The 22517-nt window shown below is 42.2% G+C and overlaps 1 protein-coding gene across 6 annotated transcripts; it reads left to right on the forward strand.

Moving 5' to 3' along the window:
- Positions 1-10543: 10543 nt before the first annotated feature.
- Positions 10544-22064, forward strand: LOC138947527 (uncharacterized). 6 transcript variants are annotated; one of them, XR_011449695.1, is made up of 5 exons: positions 10546-10753; positions 11271-12364; positions 13211-13578; positions 15448-15594; positions 19825-22064. XR_011449695.1 is itself a non-coding variant. In XM_070319015.1 (4 exons), exons 2-4 carry the CDS (start codon positions 12231-12233, stop codon positions 15492-15494), a joined length of 549 nt encoding a protein of 182 aa, XP_070175116.1. In that variant the 5' UTR covers positions 10546-10753; positions 11271-12230; the 3' UTR covers positions 15495-16113. The 6 variants fall into 6 exon arrangements, 4 of the variants coding, with proteins under 4 accessions (XP_070175119.1, XP_070175116.1, XP_070175118.1 ...); XR_011449696.1 differs by lacking the exon at positions 19825-22064 and adding an exon at positions 17618-18476; XM_070319015.1 differs by lacking the exon at positions 19825-22064 and having other exon boundaries at positions 15448-16113.
- Positions 22065-22517: the final 453 nt, after the last annotated feature.

The following is a 22517-nucleotide window of genomic DNA, read 5'->3' on the forward strand; positions in this document are numbered from 1 at the left end:
ACCCCCGGTATAGGGGTATGTATAGGATTCACTCGATGTGTTTGTTACACCCCCGGTATAGGGGTGTGTATAGGATTCACTCGATGTGTTTGTTTGTTTGGGTGTGTGTTTGTGTTCGCATATAGATCTCAAGAATGAACGGACCGATCGTCACCAAACTTGGTGAACAGGTTCTATACATTCCTGAGACGGTCCTTACAAAAATTGGGACCAGTCAAACACACGGTTAGGGAGATATTGGTGGATTAAAATTATACAAGGACTTATAGAGGCACATCTTAATGGTCAAAGGGAAATAACTATTCTCACTCAGTCACTGCCACCAACTGAGAAGGTTATTTCCCTTTGACGGGGGTGTTTTTCCTACCTCATAGGAATTTCTTGTTTTAGATAGTTTCTTCTCTTTGAACCCAAGACAATTACCCCCAAAACAATTTCTTTGAAATACCAACGACAATGGCGAACTTTCATCTGCCATCCCACTCTGAGGGCATAAAGAAAAAATTTAAAAAATGCGCACCCTCGGTCTATACGAGGGTCGATCAAAAAGTTCTCGCTCTCGCCTAGAAAGCGTCGTATACACATGCTTACAAACAAGGATAATGTGATGCGTGTCATCCGCCCTTTGTGCCAACATGCACAGTGCATAACACAAAAAAGGTGTACAACCCTCGCTTTGGGTGGGACAATAAGACGTGTTCTGTACAAAACCACGTTGAAATGGGGATTTCTCAAAGGGTGTTGCAGACTTTTCGTCTCGGGTGGTGAGGCTCGACGCTCGTGATAGATGAACTAAAACAATTATTTTGAGATTTTGTTCTTGACGATTGAAATTACATTTAGATAAAACATGCATCCCTCTTTTTGACCAAACAAAACACCAAAGACTTTCCGTTTTTTCTCCTACAAATGTACATGTTCTACCATGAAACATCTTTTTGCAATTGAATAATTGTCCCACTCATTTCCCTAATAATCAGACAAATATCTTGGTACATAACAAATTCTGATATTGACAACACAGCAGCTATTTAAACGCACGGTAAACATAACTTAGCTCCTAAACCTTCCAGAAACTTTTATGTTAAGAAGATGCTCAAAAAACAGTTTGGCTTTTCCTGAAGGGCAAGGTTGGAACACTCACAAATCTACACAGGGTGTGCACTTTCTCTTTCAGAACTGAAGATAGACCTTACAGGAGGAGATGAGCCATACAATTCTACCTCCACACAAAATTGCTTTTTTGTTTGTGTGTTGTTGTTGTTGTTGTTGTTGTTGTTTTTGTTGTTGTTGTTGTTGTTGTTTTTGTTTTTTGTTTTTTTTAAAGTGGTTGAAATCACTCCTTCTTCAGACGGACAGCAAAACTTTTAACGTTTTAAAAGCTAAAAATACCCGGCATGGGCAACGAAAGTAAGTGAGAGTTATGCGGAACAAAGCTCCTGGCACTTGAGAGAATAACAAGCATTGGAATGAACAAGCGACTTTCATCACTTTTCATAACGTTTCAAAAACTCTGATTTTTCCTCTGTATTGTTTTCCTATTATACAAGCTCGTAATTGAACTGCCATACGGTTAGGAGCTAGTTTCGAATGAGTTTACCGTGCACTCCCATATTTAACTTTTTCCTGCCTTCAAAACTGTTACACCCGTCAAAAGCTTGAGCACAGAAGAGCTGTATTCCTCTCTGACAGGCTGAAATATTCACAGGAAGCTAGCCAGTTCAAACACCATTCCGTTGTTTCTACTCACACAAGCAAACACTTTTGGCAAAGAGTAGCCATGTTTGGCTCCTTGATAAAAAAATTAAAAAAAGCATAAGAGGGAGTTCAACGGTGAAAATTAAGCATTAGGCACTTACAAGCGTCTATACAGTGGTACCTGTGATGACAGGACACCCTTGGGAACAGTCCAACGTGTCCCTGCATCGCAGGTGGCCTGTCATGACGGGTATATTTTGGTAGCCGGAGATAATAGGCACATGGACAAACGAAAGTGTCCTTTTAAGGGAGGTTTTCTCTCATCAGAGGGGCCGCACATTGCAGGTACCACGGTATCACAAAAGAGCCCTTTTCCACTCCGGTCTGCTAGCATATTCACAGAAGGGGAGTTTTTCTTCTTCTTCTTCTTCGTTAATGGGCTGAAACTCCCACGTTCACTCATGTTGTTGCACGAGTGGGGTTTCTACGTGTATGACCGTTTTCACCCCGCCGTTCAGGCAGCCATACGCCGCTTACGGGGGATAGAAGGAGAGTTCAAATTGGCTCGACGCTGAGACCCACTCAGGGTCAGCATTACTCACCTTCTTAAGACACTCGACACCTTAGTGCTCCCTCCCGCCCCTCCCGACAACACACCTGTCGGCGTTCTTTGATCTGGGATTTCTCAGGTGCGACAGAGGGGTGCTAGACAAAACTGAGTGGCGTCAGCTCAGGTGTACACAGTGGGGAGGACAGGCGACAGGGAGGGAGGGGACAGTTGCGCGCACAGTTTGTGCAACATGTCATTGGTGTGAGCTTCTTTGGGGAAGGGGGGGGGAGAGAGAGTGGAGAGATGGGGGGGGGGAGAGTGGAGAGATGGGGGGGGGGGAGAGAGAGAGAGAGAGAGAGTGAGAGAGAGAGAGACAGACAGACAGACAGACAGACAGACAGACAGACAGACAAACAGACAGACAGAAAACAGACAGACAGAGAAGGTGCATTCGAAGGAAAGAGAACTAGAGAGAGGGAAAAAGGACCCCTTAGACGAACAAATAAACAAATTTAAAAAAAAACAAACAAACAAACAAACAAATAAACAAACAAACAAACAACAAACAAACAAGCAAACAAACCCCCATACAACTGATAGACCGGTTACTATTGTTTTTTTCTGAATATATTTCACCCTTCATCTAATAGCTTACCAAAAAACACCGACCTACATACGAATGGTATTTGTAAGTGTTGTTGGCACGCTAGATAGAACTATAATGTATGCGACACCGATTCAGAACCGTACAAATATCAACATCAAATATGTTTCAGTCTATTTGCGTATTACTCAATCCAATTGAGGCCAAACCATATAACATCAACGCAAATATTCTCATAAATCACTCCGACCGTCATTCATTATGAATGATAATGATCGCATCCCTATCGCAAATAGGAGTGCAATTATTGATAGTGGAAAAGCAAAATCAATTCTACCCCTTGATGTGGACAAATCAAGTTAAAACCGATTTACCAACGGGTGTGTATTTCAAATCGAATCACGGCAATAATGAACCCGATGCGTTTAGTAAACTGAAGTGATTGTGAAAAATCGAGGACTCTTCCACCAAAGATCATGATACCAACAACTACAGTCCTAACAACTAAATACCCGTGTGACTTGGAATAATAGGCCGTGAAAAGTAGGATATGCGCCGAAATGGCTGCGATCTGCTGGCCGATGTGAATGCGTGATGTATTGTGTAAAAAAATTCCATCTCACACGGCATAAATAAATCCCTGCGCCTTGAATATGTGCGCGATATAAATTGCATAAAATAAAAATAAAAAATAAAAAATAAAAAAATAAATCCCTGCGCTTAGAACTGTACCCACGGAATACGCGCGATATAAGCCTCATATTGATTGATTGATTGATTGATTGATTGAGACCTAGATCTGAAAAAGGGAAGTAAGCGCTCTAAATGCATACTTCTTCTTCTTCTTCTTCTTCTTCTTCTTCTTCTTCGTTCATGGGCTGAAACTCCGAGGTTCACTCCTTTTTTTTGCTCGAGTGTGTTTTAACGTGTATGACCGTTTTTACCCCGCCCTTGAGGCAGCCATACGCCGCTTTCGGGGGAAACACGCTGGGTATATTCGTGTTTCCATAACCATAAATGCATACAGAGGCGGACGAGGGGGGGGGGGGGGGGGGGGGGGGGTTCTGGGGTTTCCGGAACCCCCCCCCCCCACACCCAAAAAATAAAAATATATTTATGGTGCATTTCTTTATTTTACATTGAGTTTCAATTTTTGGGGTATTAAACAGTGACAAAATCTGCTGCCTGAAACTGGTAATGATCATCCTCAGAATGCACCAGATTGCACCATTTTGCATCCTTTTCTTCAAAATGTTCCGGGGGGGGGGGGGCATGCCCCCGGACCCCCCTAACAAGCTAAGCGCTTCGCGCCGTCGGCTCGGCGCTTCGCGCCTTCACACCCATATCTTCACAATATACTTTTGGAAAAAAAACCCATACAATGAACTGATCCGCCCCTGGCATAAGACATGTGCATGTAATGAACTAAGTGAGAGGTACGCGGAACCAGTCTCCCAGCACCTGAGAGAATAGCATTGAAATGAACAAGCGACTTTCATCACTCATTATATGTATCTATATATATATACGACTTGTGTCTGTGTGTCTGTGTGTCTGTGTGTGAGTTCGCGATGCACGGCCAAAGTTCTCGATGGATCTGCTTCAAATTTGGTGGGCATATTCAGGTAGACCCGGGACAGGACACAACCTGGTCGATATTTCAACACGTGCTCTCAGCGCGCAGCGCTGAACCGATTTTGGTTCCACCTCAGCTATTTTGGTTCCACCTCAGCTACCCGGGCCCCCATACCGACACACCAAAGCCAAAGTTCTCGGTGGATCTTTTTCAAATTTGGACACCGTATTCAGCTACACCCCGGACACAATATCATCGATGAGATATTTCAACACGTGCTCTCAGCGCGCAGCGCTGAACCGATTTTGGTTTTTGTGTTCATTTCACCATTATAAGTAACTCTTCCTTATCTTCTCATCTTCTCCAGGTTTTCAGCGTTTACCTCCCTTCCTTCGTATGGTGCACTATAGTATGAGTGGGGTGTCTTCGGATATTCCCGGCGTTCTGTTACTATTTTTAGAAGGTCACCGCAGTGTCCAGAACGTAAATTGGACCCGTAAATTATCCTCACTGTAAAAGTGCAAAGGTCGAATCAATTTATAGCCACGCGAAAAATACACTGTCATCTATCTCTCTATAGATACGGCTTCTCTGTGTTTGTGTGTGTGTGTGTGTGTGTGTGTGTGTGTGTGTGTGTGTGTGTGTGTGTGTGTGTGTCTCTCTATGTGAGCAACACCTGGGGATTGTTCAGTTCTGTTTGTGATGTGGTCTGGCGGCTTTTGTGTATTTGTATGTACTGGCCTTCCTTTGAAAAGCCATAACAGTTCAAAAGGGCTTACAGATAAGCTATAAATTGCTCAATCCTGTTTGAGTGGAGTTCGCCTCCAAAGGTGATTAACACGGTTACATTCGTCGACAAGGATGGGACTCGATATGGTCAGGAATGGCATTATGGCCACTGAATCATTTTCGTGCTGTTCCCATTCCACGAATCTGGGAGGGACCTAAGCTTGGCGGGTCCATTGTTCGGACCCGGCGAAGCCGGCGTACGGCTCTAAGTACTTCTTCCCGGCGAAGCCGGCTACCCGGCGAAGCGGGTATTCATTCTAGTTTCTTTTATAGTCGAAGTAAATGAAATTGACATAGCAAAAGAATTATTGCGGCATTTTGTTGTAAAACAGCCTAGTCTTTCCCTTCTCATTGAATCCAAGCTTTCTTTGATATCATAGGCACTTAAACCTGACTATCTGTCACAAATTTCGAAAAAAAGATTTCTTTTACATGGGTCACATGCCCGCCGCTCAAACAAGGGTAGGCCTACCCCCAAACTCGACCTGACAAAAACGTAAGGCACCAATTAAAAATTCGACGTAAATTCAGAATCGGCGAAACTTGGCAGTTTTTATACTTACGAGGAGAACGCGCCTGAAAGAGTGACGTAATACCCATCATGACAATCTACTGTACATCACGTGCAGTCTTTCCTTACTTTTTACCATCCTGAAGAAGTCAGCGACAAGCTATCGGAATATTGATAAAGAATTTTGTATCCTACTTACGTGAGAGATACACTCGTGAGATAATAATCGTTCAAATCACACGTGTGTATATCATGTAAATGAGGTCATGTCAAGCAAGTCTGGCAGGGACCTGTTTTTACACTGCTCATGACGCCAAAGTCACCGAGACAAACCCCATTATAGAAAAAAATTGCTCTCGCTAATTCCCCTCTATGATTTTTTAGAACTAACACGTCACGCCACACTTTCAGAGTGACGTTTCTTTGCTTTGACGTAATAGATTGCACGAGGCTTTAGAAGAGATCGAGGTTCCAAAACAAGCGTCTTCAATTTAGCTGCCTCGACTGCAGGACATTTTTTAGTAAAATACACGTAAGTAAAGTATGTACAGTAGGATAAACAGAATACTACCTGGCTTGCTGTGTCGTACCAGATTTACACTCGTTGCTTTTTCAAATAGTGAACAGCTCACTATCGTTTGCAGTTCAATATTTAAAAAAAAAACAACTCGTGTAAATCTGGTACGACACAGCAAGCCATGTAGTATTCTCTATAGACACAGCAAGCCATGTAGTATTCTCTATAGACACAGCAAGCCATGTAGTATTCTCTATAGACACAGCAAGCCATGTAGTATTCTCTATAGACACAGCAAGCCATGTAGTATTCTCTATAGACACAGCAAGCCATGTAGTATTCTCTATAGACACAGCAAGCCATGTAGTATTCTCTATAGACACAGCAAGCCATGTAGTATTCTCTATAGACACAGCAAGCCATGTAGTATTCTCTATAGACACAGCAAGCCATGTAGTATTCTCTAAAGACACAGCAAGCCATGTAGTATTCTCTATAGACACAGCAAGCCATGTAGTATTCTCTATAGACACAGCAAGCCATGTAGTATTCTCTATAGACACAGCAAGCCATGTAGTATTCTCTATAGACACAGCAAGCCATGTAGTATTCTCTATAGACACAGCAAGCCATGTAGTATTCTCTATAGACACAGCAAGCCATGTAGTATTCTCTACAGACACAGCAAGCCATGTAGTATTCTCTACAGACACAGCAAGCCATGTAGTATTCTCTATAGACACAGCAAGCCATGTAGTATTCTCTACAGACACAGCAAGCCATGTAGTATTCTCTACAGACACAGCAAGCCATGTAGTATTCTCTACAGACACAGCAAGCCATGTAGTATTCTCTACAGACACAGCAAGCCATGTAGTATTCTCTATAGACACAGCAAGCCATGTAGTATTCTCTATAGACACAGCAAGCCATGTAGTATTCTCTATAGACACAGCAAGCCATGTAGTATTCTCTATAGACACAGCAAGCCATGTAGTATTCTCTATAGACACAGCAAGCCATGTAGTATTCTCTATAGACACAGCAAGCCATGTAGTATTCTCTATATACCAAACCTGGTTACTGTTGTGTTTTCTTTTTGTTTAGCCGGAGAACAATAAACAGACCAAACATACTTTACTCACGTGTGAACGAAGAATACAAACAAGTAATGGCGATGTTTCAACCCTAGGGTCTTTTTCAGACAACACACAAAACGGAAAAAAAAGAAGACAGACATTAGAACAGAGAGAAAAATGACAGATATAACAATTCACGAACCAAAACAAATGGATAGATGAGAAGCCTGGTAGTCTGTACACACTTATGAACAAGACAGATACAAAACGACAAAGGTGTGGAGTCAAGCGTCAAATCAACTATCTATTCGAAACAGGTTGAAATTGAATGTTAGATATGTTCTGAAACACAGTGTAAGAAAACGACCTGCATTATAAACCGAGAGTGGCTTTAACCACTCAGCCACCTTTAAAACCAAACTGCCCCACCCCCTCGTGATTTGGTCAGCTAATGACACGATACCCGCTGCGTCTTGTAATGATCCACACCTTTCATCTTCTGAGCAACCACCACCACCATAAGAACAACAACAACAACAACAAAAACAACAACAACAACATTAATGACAACGACGACGACTGAAAAAAACCACGCGGACCAGCACCAGCGACAATAAATTTGGCGAAATCCCAGAGCCTTTAATTTGCTGGCTTTCCCCACATGTGAGGTTCCAATTGAAGGATTGTAAAATAAGGTAACCCGAAATAATGCAATCATTTTACTAACAGCAAACAACTTTGGAAAGTCAACACCCTTAAAGTTAACTCCTTACACAAAAGTAAGGGCATATGAGAAAACAAAAACTTTTTTTCAATCCAAACTTTCTTTTTTCCATGGAGAGCCCTGATTTGCAAATTTTCTATGTCAGGAACATTCTGAACTCAGTGCAAGAAAATGTCCAGCATAACTAGATGAGAGTGGCTTTAACCATTCAGCCACCTTTTACACCAAACTGCCCCACCCCCTCGTGATTGGGTCAGCTATAATGACACGATACCCGCTGCGTCTTGTAATGATCCACACCTTTCATCTTTTCCTCTGTCGACTCGAATCACACAATTCATCATCGTTTGGAGCTGTTTTACTGTCATTCAGTGTCACTTCTGTTAGTTCCCCCCTTAAACCCCAATCGACAAAACAGTCCGACCGACATCAGTGTTTCAAGTCGAATGAATGCATCGCATATTCAATACATGCACCTGATGTAGATCCACGCAGAAATTATATTTAGTCTTTTTTTCGTTTTGTTCTTGGCAACAAGATTGACAACACTAGCAGCTGGGTGTGCATGTCTCATATAAGTTCAATATTGTTTAGTTTAGTTTGTAGTATGTGTACTAATCCGTCACAGGACTCTCTCTCTCTCTCTCTCTCTCTCTCTCTCTCTCTCTCTCTCTCTCTCTCTCTCTCTCTCGCTCTCTCTCTCTCTCTGTCTCTCTCTCACTCTCTCTCTCGCTCTCTCTCTCTCTCTCTCTCTCTCTCTCTCTCTCTCTCTCTCTCTCTCTCTCTCTCTCTCTCTCCCTCGGGCGGGGACGTAGCTCAGTTGGTAGCGCGCTGGCTTTAAATTTGTAGCCAGTTGGTCGCTATCAGCGTGGGTTCGATCCCCACATTCGGCGAGAGATTTATTTCTCGGAGTCAACTTTGTGCAGACTCTCTTCGGTGTCCGAACACCCCCGTTCGTGTGCACACATGCGCACGAAAAAGATCCCACGTTCACAGCGAAAGTCTCAGGGCTTGGAAAACACGAAGACACGCATGCATCATCTCTCGTCTCTGATTAGGCCAAAAAAAATAATAGGTGTGGTTACGGTAACATAGCCCAAAAAATAGGGTAGGAAGGTAGGCAATCACTTTTTTATTTTTTTACTTTTTTTTCTAATGTGTACAAATTAAACCTACTTGACAGGGAAATAAGTGTGCGACTCGGGCGCTTTCGCTTTCATTGCGTTTTCTGCACTCGTTTACTTGTTTTTTGGGGTATTTTTTTGACAAATGTAATAAAAAGTTATAGGGTCGGCCCCCAAAAATAGGGTAGGTCGGGTTACCGTAACCACACCTATTTTTTTTTAGGCCTTATCATGATCGTATTTCGATACTTTGACGAGACAAACCCAATGCTGGTGTGTCGAAGAAGACAGCCACAGCGGGCTTGTTCGAATCAAAATATCACACCATAATTATCTTCAGCGTATTACCAATACCTGTCCCAATATAGACCAGTTGGTCTAAGAGGACGTTAAACCCTAATAGTCAGTCAGTCTCTCTCTCTCTCTCTCTCTCTCTCTCTCTCTCTCTCTTTCTCACCCTCTTTCTCTCACCCTCTCTCTCTCTATCTTACAGATTGTAAGAAAAGGCCTAGCCTGAAATCGTTATCCTTGCCGTAAAATAAAGTTCAGTCTCTCACTCTCACTCTCTCTCTCTCTCTCTCTCTCTCTCTCTCTCTCTCTCTCTCTCTCTCTCTCTCTCTCTCTCTCTCTCTCTTACAGATTGTAAGAAAAGGCCTAGCCTTAAATCGTTATCCTTGTAAAATAAAGTTCAGTCTCTCTCTCTCTCTCTGAGTCTCTCTCTCTCCGTCTTGCTCTCTCTCCACCCAGCCCCCCCCCCCCCCCCACTCCCCCAATATCCACCGCCAACACATTAGCATGCAAGCGACAGTCAAATATGCAAATGAAGCTGTAATTTACCCTTCTCTCTGTCCACTCAGCCGCTCGTAACTCACCTTCAAGATGGCGTCTCCGAGTCTCAGACAGTCTCCCCTCTCTCAGACACAACCACGCCCCCTCTCCTTCCAAACCAACCCCAGTTTGTCAACCGTTCGTGCCAGGAAACTGCGCGAAAGGATTAGTTGATCGTCTGCAAACTTCAAACGTGCCGGCTTCGGCGGCGCTCGGTCGCGCGCGCGCGTGGCGAGTAATATGGAAAGCCGTTTGGCTCATAACTATTACAGCTGTAATTTAAAATAAATACAGCTGTATTTAATGATAAATACAGCTGTATTTAATCATAAATACAGCTGTATTTAAAAATAATTACACCTGTATTTAAAAATATATACAGCTGTATTTATTATTAAATACAGGTGTAATTATTTTTAAATACAGCTGCATTTAAAAATAAATACAGCTGTATTTAAAAATAATTACACCTGTATTTAATAGTAAATACAGCTGTATTTAAAAATAAATACACCTGTAATTATTTTTAGATACAGGTGTAATTATTTTTAAATACAGCTGTATTTATTTTTAAATGCAGCTGCATTTAATAAATGCGGCTGAAATAAATTAGAACTTGAATCGGAAAATGTACGACATGCAAAGCGACAATCTCGTGGAGATACTACTTCCGGTGACGCCACTGGATCAGACCCGCCATTGCGACGTCAATTTGTTGCAGTCTGGTAATGAGCCAGAAGAAGTTTTAAGAAGGTAAGCAACGTTTTGTTTGCTTGTTCATTTGTGACTTAATGGAAGAAACAATGCGTGATCTTTGAAACACGGGTACCGGGTCCCGGTTTGATAACCACTGGCAGTGGCAATCAAAGATGGCGTGTAAAACTAAAAGCAACTTTCTGTGTTTTGGAGTTCATTAAATGTTGGGATGAATATGTCAGGTTTGAGGATGCACATTTCTGTAGGTTCATCTCGGTATTCCACCCCCTCGGCTTTCTGTTGTAAATATTAAGCTGAGCACGGTGATCGAATGTGGAAGCTACGTTTGGTCAAAGGTCACAGAAGATTTGCGTCGTGCAGCGAAGGAAAGAATCGCGATCTTGTTTCCGAATCGGTACCTCTTTGTTTTTCATTAAACCTGTCATTCTGCTTGCTCGGCTTTGTTAGATGTTTGCATATCGTGTTGCTATTTTCTTTGCTTTTATTATTGTTTCTTACTTGTGCTTCGTTTATCGATACAACGCAAGTAATAAAAGTGTTTGGCAATTTTCAGGGAAAATGGAATGCTACTTGTAAACTGTACAACGCATGGTGTATTCCAGGATATCTGATCAAGAGTTGGATGCGTTGGTGGAACCAATTACTGCTTCCAACAAGCTTACTGGGTCCTTAATGATACAAGCTCGTCTGAAAGGACAGGGGACAGTACTTCAGGTAACTCTTCTGTGCTGAATATTAGAATAGTAAAGCTTCAAAAAGGAATTTTAAACTGTTGAAAAACAACTGAGAAATGGACCAATGTTTCACAGTCACAGATTCTGATTTTAAAGTTAAGTAATACCGTTTTTATATTTAGTCAAGTTTTGACTAAATATTTTAACGTAGAGGGGGGAATTGAGACGAGGGTCGTGGTGTATGTGTGTGTGTGTGTGTGTCTGTCTGTCTGTCTGTGTGTGTGTTTCGATCCATCATACAACGCCGCAGCTATGGAGGTCAATGCGTTGCTTCGGCAGGGCACTGTGGACTCCCCTAGAGTTGTATTTTGGGACCATGATTTTATGTTTTCCGCTGGAAAACAGTTTACGTTACCTGAATTTGCAGCGTCATTTCCTGGGTGATGGTGTGCATCTAGCAAACGTATATTCCCAAGCTTGGGACCTGTTGGCGTAACATATCAAGATCAAGAAGATCAAGCAACGTCAGGACAGGCCAGGTTGTACAAGTCCCTTCGTCAGGCGATAAACACAGTCGGTTTTTGTGTGATTAAATAATGTTGTAGCCGGGTCAGGTTGCATTGTGCGTTTTGACTGATCAGCTTACAAAGCACGGGTATAGGAACAGGGAATCTTCAAATTGTTTACATTTTCTTTCTTGTTTGATGCGGGTGGGTGGCATAAATCGACGGCTCTAAATGGGGTCAACCAGATCGGTAGATGGGAAGTAACTCGAGTTTATGACAGGCTCGTTGTGGATGATGTCCCTTGTCTAAAAACCAGTTCAAGGTGGATCCGGAATGGTTCTTCGATCAACACGATTGTTGAGTGTTCTGTCAAATCAAGATATCGTGACATGTTTCAACAGTATGTTTCTGTGTTGGTGGATAGTATGGATCAGTGTTTTTCCAGAGTACTTGGAAATAATTTTCAGGTGAGATTCTGATGAACATGTTGGTGTTACGATGCCTTTTCATGTGAGCGTTTGTCAATTCAGAGAATCAGAATATTTGTTCCTGTGGAGGTACTGTATGTCAATTACCTCGGGTGTTTGTCATTTCAGTGAATCAGGAAATATTGGTTCCTGTGGAAGTACTGTTTTGTCAATCACCTGTTATTTTGCCTAGGAGATTCCAAATTTATTTTGATTGTGGTACTGTGGGCTAGGTAATATTTCATGTGGAGGTACTGTTGTCACTTGTGTTGGCTGGTGCCTCACAGATTACAAACACTATTTTGGTTAAAGTACATGTACCGTGGGCTAGGTAATATTTCATGGTGGGGCTGATTTTTCAGAGAATCAGAAAACATGGTTCGCTGTTGTTCTTTTTGTCAAATTAAGCTATAGGGCCTCAGAGATTCCAACATTAGTTAGTATGTGGATTTGTTAGCCAGGTATTATGTTGGTGTGTGACAGTTCAGAGAACCATGATGTAATTTCCTGTTGGTGTTCTGTTTGTCATAAATGTATTGAGCCTCAGAGATTCCAAACTCGTTTGGTGGGGGTACTGGGTGCCAGGATTTGAGTTTGACACAGAAAACACAATTGGTTTGAAGTACTTTGGGCCAGATTTTAATCAATTTCTTTGGTTTGTATTTCAGACTCCCAAAATCTGGTGACAACTTCAGAAGTATGGGATATTAAACACCTTTTACAGGCTGAACAGTGAAGGAGTTGTTAACTCCTGCAAGGAGCAGCAGACAAGTTCAAGGCTTATGTGTAATTCTCAGTAATCTGACAAATAAGGCTGTGTTCACATATCCTGTTTTTTATGCACAGGAATATGCCTCCCAGGAGGGCAGCGTCAAGGCGGGTAGCCGAAGTGACCCGAGCCGCTGCAGGTCGGCCGAGGGCCAGCAACCAGACAGCCTCGCAGCGACAACCCGGTGGGTTTGAGTCAGCCACAGCAGGAGGGGAAGAAAGCGCCACTGCTTTGGCCGCGGTATTGGCAGAACTACGCAGGCTGGGGGAGCGGCAAGAGACCTGCCAAGTGGCCATTGTCTCGCTCCAGAAAGACAACCAACGTCTGCAAGAAGCTGTTTCGGGTGATCGTGAGGCCATCGCCTCAACATCGGGATCGATGACAACCGGTACCAGCAATTCTACCCTGTCTGGCTCGGTTGCCAACCTGGTCAACACAATCACAGGTGAGGCGGCAACCCAATTGGTGCCTGTTGTTTTGTTCGTCGAGGATAAAGTTAAACGCAGGATCTGGGGCCCGGGGCGTCAATCCACAATGACAACTGAAAAGTTTCAAATGGAAGCGTGTCAATGTTAATTGTAATTCAATCTGACAATGATCTCTTTCCTGCGTTCATGCGGTTGCAAACAGACCAGAATTGGTTCTGTTCTGTTCACATAGTACTTTGAGTTCACTTACATGCAAGGGTGATGCACAGTATTCCTATGGAGAGAACTTCATCTTTAAGTGTACTTCGATTAACTGAAGATATTCAATTGTTTACTTCAATGTGGGAGGTGTGCAATGTGTAAATACACATCAACTCAGTCAGTAAGATTTATGTGCTGGTGTATGATGCAGAGCTGTCAGCCCCTATGAAGCTTCATGTGTAGCAATCTTGAATTTATAGTGTAGCAAATGGTGTTTATCTTTAAGTATTGCATCATCTTATAATCCACTGCACCTACATGTTTATATGTCAAGACACAAATGTTGCAATAACTGTGTTCAGACAAGAAAACAGCAGCAGGAACAAATGAACATTGTAGAGTGTCTGTATAACGAAGTAGCATTTTCTGTTTTACAAGTAGCATGCTACATCGAAAGCGTAATAGTCTGCAGCTCTAATTGGGCCACTAATGCGACATGGTGCTTTTGGATTCCACAAGTTATTTTGCATGTTGTTTTTAAGGCAAATATGTCAGAAGCTCCTAAAGAACTTTAGTGGGTAAGCCTGTGACATTGTTGTCCACATAGAGAATACTATATGGTTTCCTATGAAATACCAGTTTTACTCAAGTTGTGCTTTTAAATATTAAACTGCGAACAATATTTCAAAACACTAGTGTAAAACTGGTATCAAACAGGAAGCCATGTAGTATTCTGTTTATCCTACATACAGGGTTCGTACAGGTCATGGAAAGTCATGGAATTTGATTTTTAATTTTCCAGACCTGGAAAGTCATGGAATTTCAATTCAAGTCATGGAATTTCAATTCAAGTCATGGAATTTAACATAAATAAGAAAGAAAAAAAAATAACCTTTAGCACGCCAGCTTTCTTTCGAGTTGTTTCTTGACAACAAAAAGTATGCGGAATTGGAACGAATTACCAAGGAAGATCTTCGCAATGAACTGTGTATCGCGGTGAAAAAAATGACAGTTCGTCAAGTCACAGTGTTAGTGACGGTTATGAAACGGAATTTACGAAAGTGCAGATGGATACAAACAGTGGCTGGTCCAGTTTAGTGAAATGACAGGACCAGCAAACATTACCGATAATCTGACTGCGTAGCAAATGCTTGACTTGCTTGTCAAAGAGACACTGCGTAGAAACTGACTCAAATTCAGTGCAAAGCAAGCCAGTGTCAAAACTGGCAGTGACAAGATGTAAAAAGTTTGCGTGTTCGGAAATGGCGACCTGTGGATCTAGTCATGGAAAATGTTATTGAGGCTCATGGGAAAGTCATGGAATTTTGTTTCTAAAAACCAGTGGGGACCCTGTACATACTGTTGCATGTTCATTGCTGTAAATGTCCCTTTGTCGAAGCGCCCAGATTGAAGAAGCTTAAAAATTGAACCTGGATCTCTCCGAATGCCTCGTGTAATCTTTTATGTCAAAGCAAGGAAATGTCACTGGTGTGGTGTTTACGTTCTTAAAATTCTTCCGAGTGTTCAAAGAAGGACGCTTGTTTCGGTATTGGAGGCAGTGAAAAATCAGGTCCTTGTCAGACAAGACCTCTTTACACATGCAATGTAGAGTGAATGGTATTGTTATGACATGAGTGGTATGTCACGTTAGTGTAATAAGTTGTATTCTTACACGCTCCACAAAGGCACAGAGTACGGGGAGCCATCCCGCGGGTTGATCCTGGTGGAGTAGCTGTCAGAGCTTTGGCGTTGAGGCCCACGAGACGTCGTCTGTACCAAGTATCAGGACCAAACGCTCTCTGGCATCTAGACGGATACCACAAGTTGATATCGTGAGTACAGCTACAAATACATACACTGGGCACAAAAAAATCCTTTTTAAAAATTTGGTGAATGTTGAGTGTGTCCGGTGGTGGGGAGGATGTTGGGGGTTGTGCCAGTTTGAACATGGAATTTGAGTGGATTGATACAGGTGGCATAAGGGTGATAAGGAATTCTCTTATTTTATGACGCTGGAATCTTTCTTTTAAGACCTACATAACCCTGAGATAATAAGGTCTTATAATGGGGGTAAACTTACAGAGGTTATGAGCAGAATATCTTAGAGAACAGCATACCTGCCAATTGCTACGATTTTGGCGCAGCATGCTCCGATTTTGCAGGAATTGCTACGCTGCTACTCTAAGCCCTGAGCTGCTACGCTAAAAAAAAAAAAATGACAAGCGTGCAAAATGTTCACTTATTGCTTGACAATCAACAATGAACATTGCATAACTAGTCGAGTACCGATGGCTGGGAACCACTCCGTTATGACTCGATATTGTCCACGTGACTTGCTTAGCAAATCGTGAATTTTATTGCAAGCATTCGCATTTCCGGTGACTCTATGTGCCAATTGTGAATTTGATTAGAATATGCAATGCACTTGTTAAGTTGTAAGCTGTGCACAGTGACGGTGTTAGAAGTGGAAACTGGAGGGAGACAGGATAAAAACGGGGAAACGTAAGGGTGGTGAAGATTATGGTGCAAGTTCCACACCGATGCGGGCAAATCATTTTCAACGATTTTTGCCGAAGAATTCGACAGACTTTGCGTGTATAGGTAATAATACCTGCTATTCCGACTTGGTTGTGTGACAGACGTTTTCTTCCACACGAGATTACGTTGATTGTCTAAATCTACTTTTTGACGGAAGTGGCCGAACAACTGTGAATGACGTCTCGTTATATGGGAATGACGTCACAGTCATCGTCACAGTCTGTATCTTTTGAAGCATCTCATTCTTCATGACGTCTTTCTGTGTCTGCATCCGCAAAATGTTTGTTCATTCCGGAATCTTTGTCATCTATGTTCAGAACTCTGTCCTTATAGTGTCAGACAAACAGGCCTCCTGAGCGAACCACTTTCCAAGGGAAGTTAAATTCGCGTATGGAAACAGTACTGTCGTCTGGGGTGCCGTTTTCAGTATTCTGAGCGTTGAAGAATCTGTAAAGAGAAGAAACGATAACAGCAGGAGAAATAAAAGTCGTGTGTGCATTTTATGTTTTTTGGAGTGACGATTTTGAGTTTGAATCCGTTCTTGCCATGCTCCTAAAGCGTGTAACATACAATCTTGCATACGTTTGCTTTAGTAGTGGCAAAGAAGGAAAGCGTGTGACATTGAACTATGTTTAGACGGTTGTAATGTCGTAGAGCTCTCAGAATCTTACAAACGTTTTTGATGGCATTTTAAATGCGGGCTTGCGATTCAAATTTAAGATTATGCGAGTGCTACGCTTATAAACACCAATTGCAACTCTGACATTTGGTGAAAGTTCCAAAATGCTACTCTTTGGGCTTCACAGGGGTTGGCAGCTATGAAACAGGGTCTTGAAAATGTCTTGTTTGGGATCGTAAAAGGAAGGGCGTCTTCTAAGGGGTAGGTGGGTAACGAAGGTGAGTCGTGTGCAAGTATTTTCTTTTCTTTTCTTTTTATTTTGTCATTTTCTGGATATGTAATGAAAGACTGGTCCATTGATGATTTCCCCACGGAATACAAAACATATTCTGGTTATACCTTACCATTTCTACTGGGTGGTTATTTAAATTTGGTTGCTTGGTGTTTTTTTTAACAATAAACACCCCTTCAAGTTAACAGAGAAATAAGCAGAGGGGGGAATACTTTTCGGTGAATACCAAGCTACCTAGTCCTAACAAATAACCACCCAGCAACCAGTCTGAATCCTCGATAGCTCATAGGTTGAGAAACCACACTGTGTGGTCACTGCTTGGTGACTGAAAAGTTCTGAATGCTCAAATATTCGAAAGAGGAAAGAGCTCATACATACTCAACTGCATTTACACTATTCATTTCAGGTTTCAACACACAGAATCCAATATAAGATCCATAAGTTTGGTTGTTTTCTAAATCAAAATCTACGTTGTACCAGACACAAGGTCTCAAGGCAAGTAACTCTCATATTTTGTGTAGAAAATAGAGTTGTTCCCATTTTGCATTTGTACAAATAAAAAGACAGTAATCTGTAGGTCAATTATATTTCACTTCATAAATAGAACTTTTTTTCCCGAGATACTTAAACATGAAAAGAACGCAAAAATATTTGCCTTATCGTCTTAGCAGAACAACTATGTACTTTATTTTATTCGAAATTAAATTAACTGCTATAAAGAGTTTGCAGAATTGCGCAATTTTCACAGAACTCTTCAACCATGGATTAATCACATGCTTGTGCAGGTAGACTGGCTGAGTGAATAATACTTGATCAAAATAATTATGTGTGCTGTGGGCAGGCTGTCTGTCTGTCCAAGGACAAAAAATGTAACGTTGAGCTGTTATCTCAGAAGTTTATACAGCTAGACCTCTGAAACTTTGCACACTTTTAGGGTTTGATGATTTCACGAAGTGACCGCAGTTTCGTTGACCCTCATCAAATTTTGGGGTCACAGCGGGGTCATGTTCGTTTAATAAAAACTTAACGTTGATGTTATCTCAGATGTGTTTTTAGCTAGAGCTTTAACCCTTAGGCTGGTTGTCGCGACATATGTCGCGCTACTTTACGTATGCTGTCACCTGGTTGTCACGACATATGTCGCGCTATTGGCTCAGTCTGTTTGGTCGGTTCCGATTACCTCCCATTGATGCGAAAACCTATATGACTGTTTTTTGTTATGTTTCTCTCTGTTAATTCACCAGTGGCTATGTAACATGTGTTACAGAATTGCACGGTGTAAGGGTTAATAGTACGCACACTTCTAGGTTTTGATAATGTACCAACTTGACATAAGATTGTGGGCGGGGATGTAGCTCAGTCGGTAGCGCGCTAGATTTGTATCCAGTTGCCTGCTGTCAGCGTGAGTTCGTCCCCACGTTCGGCGGGAGATTTATTTCTCGAGAGTCAACTTTGTGTGCAGACTCTCCTCGGTGTGCGAACACCCCGTGTGTACACCCAAGCACAAGACCAAGTGCGCACGAAAAAGATCCTGTAATCCATGTCAGAGTTTGGTAGGTTATAGAACAAGAAAATACCCAGCATGCTTCCTCCGAAAGCGGCGTATGGCTGCCTAAATGGTGGGGTAAAAACGGTCATACACGTAAAATTCCACTCGTGCAAACCACGAGTGCACGTGGGAGTTTCAGCCCACGAACGCATAAGAAGAAGAAGACGACATAAGGTTGATTGACCTTCGTCACAGCCCACTTCGTCAACATCACGGGCCAAAGAACAGGCCTGGGAATGATACGCCTTTCGTCGTATTTACGACAAAGTCCTTTTCTAATTGTGTAAGAAAAGAGCCTCCGTGTGCCCTTAAAAATGCTTAAAACGCAACAATTTCCCGTCAGTACGCCCAAACCACTTTTACCCATTCCCAGGCCTGAAAGAATCTAGACACAGCCATCGTCGAACGCTGAAGAAGAAGAAGATTGACCTTCGTCAAGTTTTGGGGTCACAGGGGGTCATGTTCGAATCAAAATATCTTAACATTGATGTTATCTCAGGTGTTTTTGAAGCTTGAGCTTTGAAACTTTGAACACTTGAAGGATTTGATCATCTACCTACGTGACCCTAGTTTGGTTGATCCCTGTCACATTTTGGGGTCACAGTGGGGTCAAGTTTGTAAAAGCTTTACATTGCGGTTTTCTCAGTTATTTTTTATTAAATTTCACTGAATTGTATGTGTTATTAACCAGCAGACATTACCAAAATTTTGCTTATTTTTATCAAATTTTAGAGTCCCAGCAGTTAGTGGAATCCTCCTTTTAAGACCTACAAGACCCTTAAGGCTTATGGACATGACGAAGAAAAGTCATATAAAGCAATTGCTTTTCTTGATTTATTTCTTTGCAAAATTGAAGAAAGGTGGATTAAATGGGTTACACACCTTTCTCAATGATATATATTAAAAATAATGGTCTTGATTCTCGGTCATGAAAAAGCACTTTGACCATTACTTTTTAATATTTACTGAGCATGTTACCTGTACTTATTTCCCAATAACTCTTTAATCAGAATTTGTGTGGTGAAATCACATATGGAAACGGATCTCTGTTTGTTATATTGCAGGTGGAAAATGGTGATTCATGGGGCAATCGATGGCTTTAGCCGGGCCACTACCTTCCTCCATGCCACCGAAAAAACAGGTCAGAGACCGTTCGGGATCTGTTTTTGGGTGGAACCCAACGCTTTGGACTCCCGTCAAGAGTCCGCATGGACCATGGTGGCGAGAATCTGGATGTCGTCGCCCTCATGAATGAACACAGGGGAGAAGGGAGAGGCAGTGCGATGCAAGGCCGCAGTGACCATAACCAAAGGATCGAGCGTCTCTGGCTCGACGTCTGGAAAGATGTGGTGAACCCTTACCATGACCTGTTTACTGCAATGGGAACACCACAGGCAGAAGGTGGTCTGGGGATACTGAACATGGACAATCCCATTCACTTGTGGGCCCTCCACTATTTTTTCTGCCCAGGCTGAACCGGTCCCTACAGTGGATTGTGGAACAGAAGAACCACCAACCCCTGAGGACAGAGCGCAACAGAACTCCCCTGCAGCTCTTCTTCAGGGGGATGCTGGAGAGACGAGCCAGCACATCCACAGCAGTACAGGACTTCTGGAAAGGGAGAAGCCTTCAATCGATAATCGAGGACCATCCTTTGCCAGACAGTCGTTAGGATGTGCCTGCCACGGCTTGCCCCCTCTCTGAGGAACAGCTCGTGCAACTAACGGAGCGCATTGACCCGGAGTGGGCCACCCACCGATCAACATGGTCAGATGTTGTTCTCCAGTTCGTTGCCAACATGCTCGAGTAAAAAAAAAGTTAGCTTGTGGACACCCCAAACCTGAAGTGTATAGCAGACCTGTGAACCCATACGATTTTGCCATATTTTGTACGCTTGATTGTCCAGACTACAAGCAGATTGGTCAGTGGAATCACAAGAAAAATTCATTGTCTACTTTTATTTACAAGCGCATTCCAAAGCCGATCCAGTGTTTTGACACATGATTACTGCTTTTGTCAATGAAAGAAGCATTCGTTTTAAATTGTAAACTTATTAGGCTACTTGCCCTATCCGCTCTAGCCACGTAATCGTGCAATAAATCTGCAATATCTTGCATGGCGTTGGGAGGTGTGCCTCAATTTGCGGGTTTGCTTTGAGACCTCAGAGTAAGGATGTGTCTGGGTGCAGACACTTCGCCTTCAAAAAAGTTAATTTGCACTGAGCAGCATTGGGCTGCAACAATGAAAGCCTCAAAAACAATCATAAAGTTTGTTCAAAGTACCAAGCATGGTAGAAGGTATAAGCAACTGTTTTTTTCAAATTGGTTTAAATCTGCGCTCTAATTCTAAACCAATCTTTGTAAAGTGGAAAGTCATTCAAATAAAGCGAAATTATGTCCGCTGTGTATTTTATTATTTTTAAACACAGGTACTGCACCACGAAAACAATATTGCTAAAAAAAAAAAAAAAATATGTACACTTTGTGAAAGAAAGTTGTAAAGAAAGTTTTACACAATGATTTGCCATTAGGTTACCTGTTTAATTGCACCAAACAGACATGGGATTCTTCCGTAAAATTACGGAATTCCGTAAATTTTTAGGCTCCAGGGATCATTCTTGAGATTCGTGCAAATCCGCTGAGAAAATGTTGGGGTATATGTAGGTAAAGACCCAAGTTTTTCGGCCGGTCCGCTGATCGCGACGCTCCATTCCATACTATTCTTGAACGGTTGGTTCCTAAAACGGTCAGACTGTTGCTGGTCGATCCGTATGGGAACGCGCTCTGTGTCTTTGTCTCCTACAGTCACCGTTTCAACGTAGCTATCGGGGATTCAGTATAAGCTAAAGCATACCGTATGAGAATGATTCGGCGCCATTTTTACATCGCTTCGAGCCACTTGCCAAAATGATGAGGAAGCTAAAGCGAGACGAAAACGTTCTATCCCGGGAAATTGACCAGCAGAAGTACAAGAAAAATCTCTGGAGATTCGACTGGCTCGATGAAGTTGTATCATTGAGCTGGAAATACGAGAAAGGCCAGAAGACACAAGACGTGAAACTGAAAGTTGGCGATGCTTTTGCTAAAATCAACTTGCCGGGAAAAACTTAGTGCACTTTGTGCAACGATGTTAATGTTATCAACTACGGTTCCAATGGAAAGACTGCCCTCAAAAGCCACTTGAAAAGCAACAAGCACCTGACTATCCTGAAAACCCAGTCGTGTAATCAGTCACTGGGGTCGTTTGGCACCGACGAGGTAAGAACATTGAAACCACACCGTCACACGCCACCACCCCCCCCCATCCCCGCATCCCCTCCTCTCTCTCTCTCTCTCTCTCTCTCTCTCTTTCTCCTCCTTATTTTGAGTCTTAGCGTAAAATTAATTTGAGAACATGGAAAGGGAGGGGGGGGCTATGATTAAGCTGAAAATATGCATTTCAGGGCCATTTTTGTGTGTCTAAAATACTAAAAACCTTCAGCTTCGGGGCTTTGCCCCCAGACCCCGACCAGGGGCGTTGCCCCTGGACCCTACTTTTTTTTCTCCTTAATTATCACTTTTTCTGAATCCCATGTCTGACCAAATTTCTTTTGATGTATCTATAGTATAGATTTATAAAGTTGAAAATTGCTGAAAGTTTTTAAAACAGACTATTGTTTTTGAAAAAGACCTTAGTGTATTTTAGGTTTATTGATGAGATATATTTATATATATATTTATATATATATATATATATATATATATATATGGCTTGCCCA

Source organism: Littorina saxatilis, linkage group LG14 (assembly GCF_037325665.1).
Source record: "Littorina saxatilis isolate snail1 linkage group LG14, US_GU_Lsax_2.0, whole genome shotgun sequence".
NCBI classification, from domain to species: domain Eukaryota; kingdom Metazoa; phylum Mollusca; class Gastropoda; order Littorinimorpha; family Littorinidae; genus Littorina; species Littorina saxatilis.

What these genes read in the sequence shown, in the direction of transcription:
- LOC138947527 (XM_070319016.1), top strand. Translation starts at nt 12,231, where the DNA reads ATGGTTCTTCGATCAACACGATTGTTGAGTGTTCTGTCAAATCAAGAT. An exon ending in TACTTGGAAATAATTTTCAG is followed by an intron (nt 12,365 to 13,210) that starts GTGAGATTCTGA and finishes TTTTATGCACAG; the next exon opens with GAATATGCCTCCCAGGAGGG. An exon ending in CCTGGTCAACACAATCACAG is followed by an intron (nt 13,579 to 15,447) that starts GTGAGGCGGCAA and finishes CGCTCCACAAAG; the next exon opens with GCACAGAGTACGGGGAGCCA.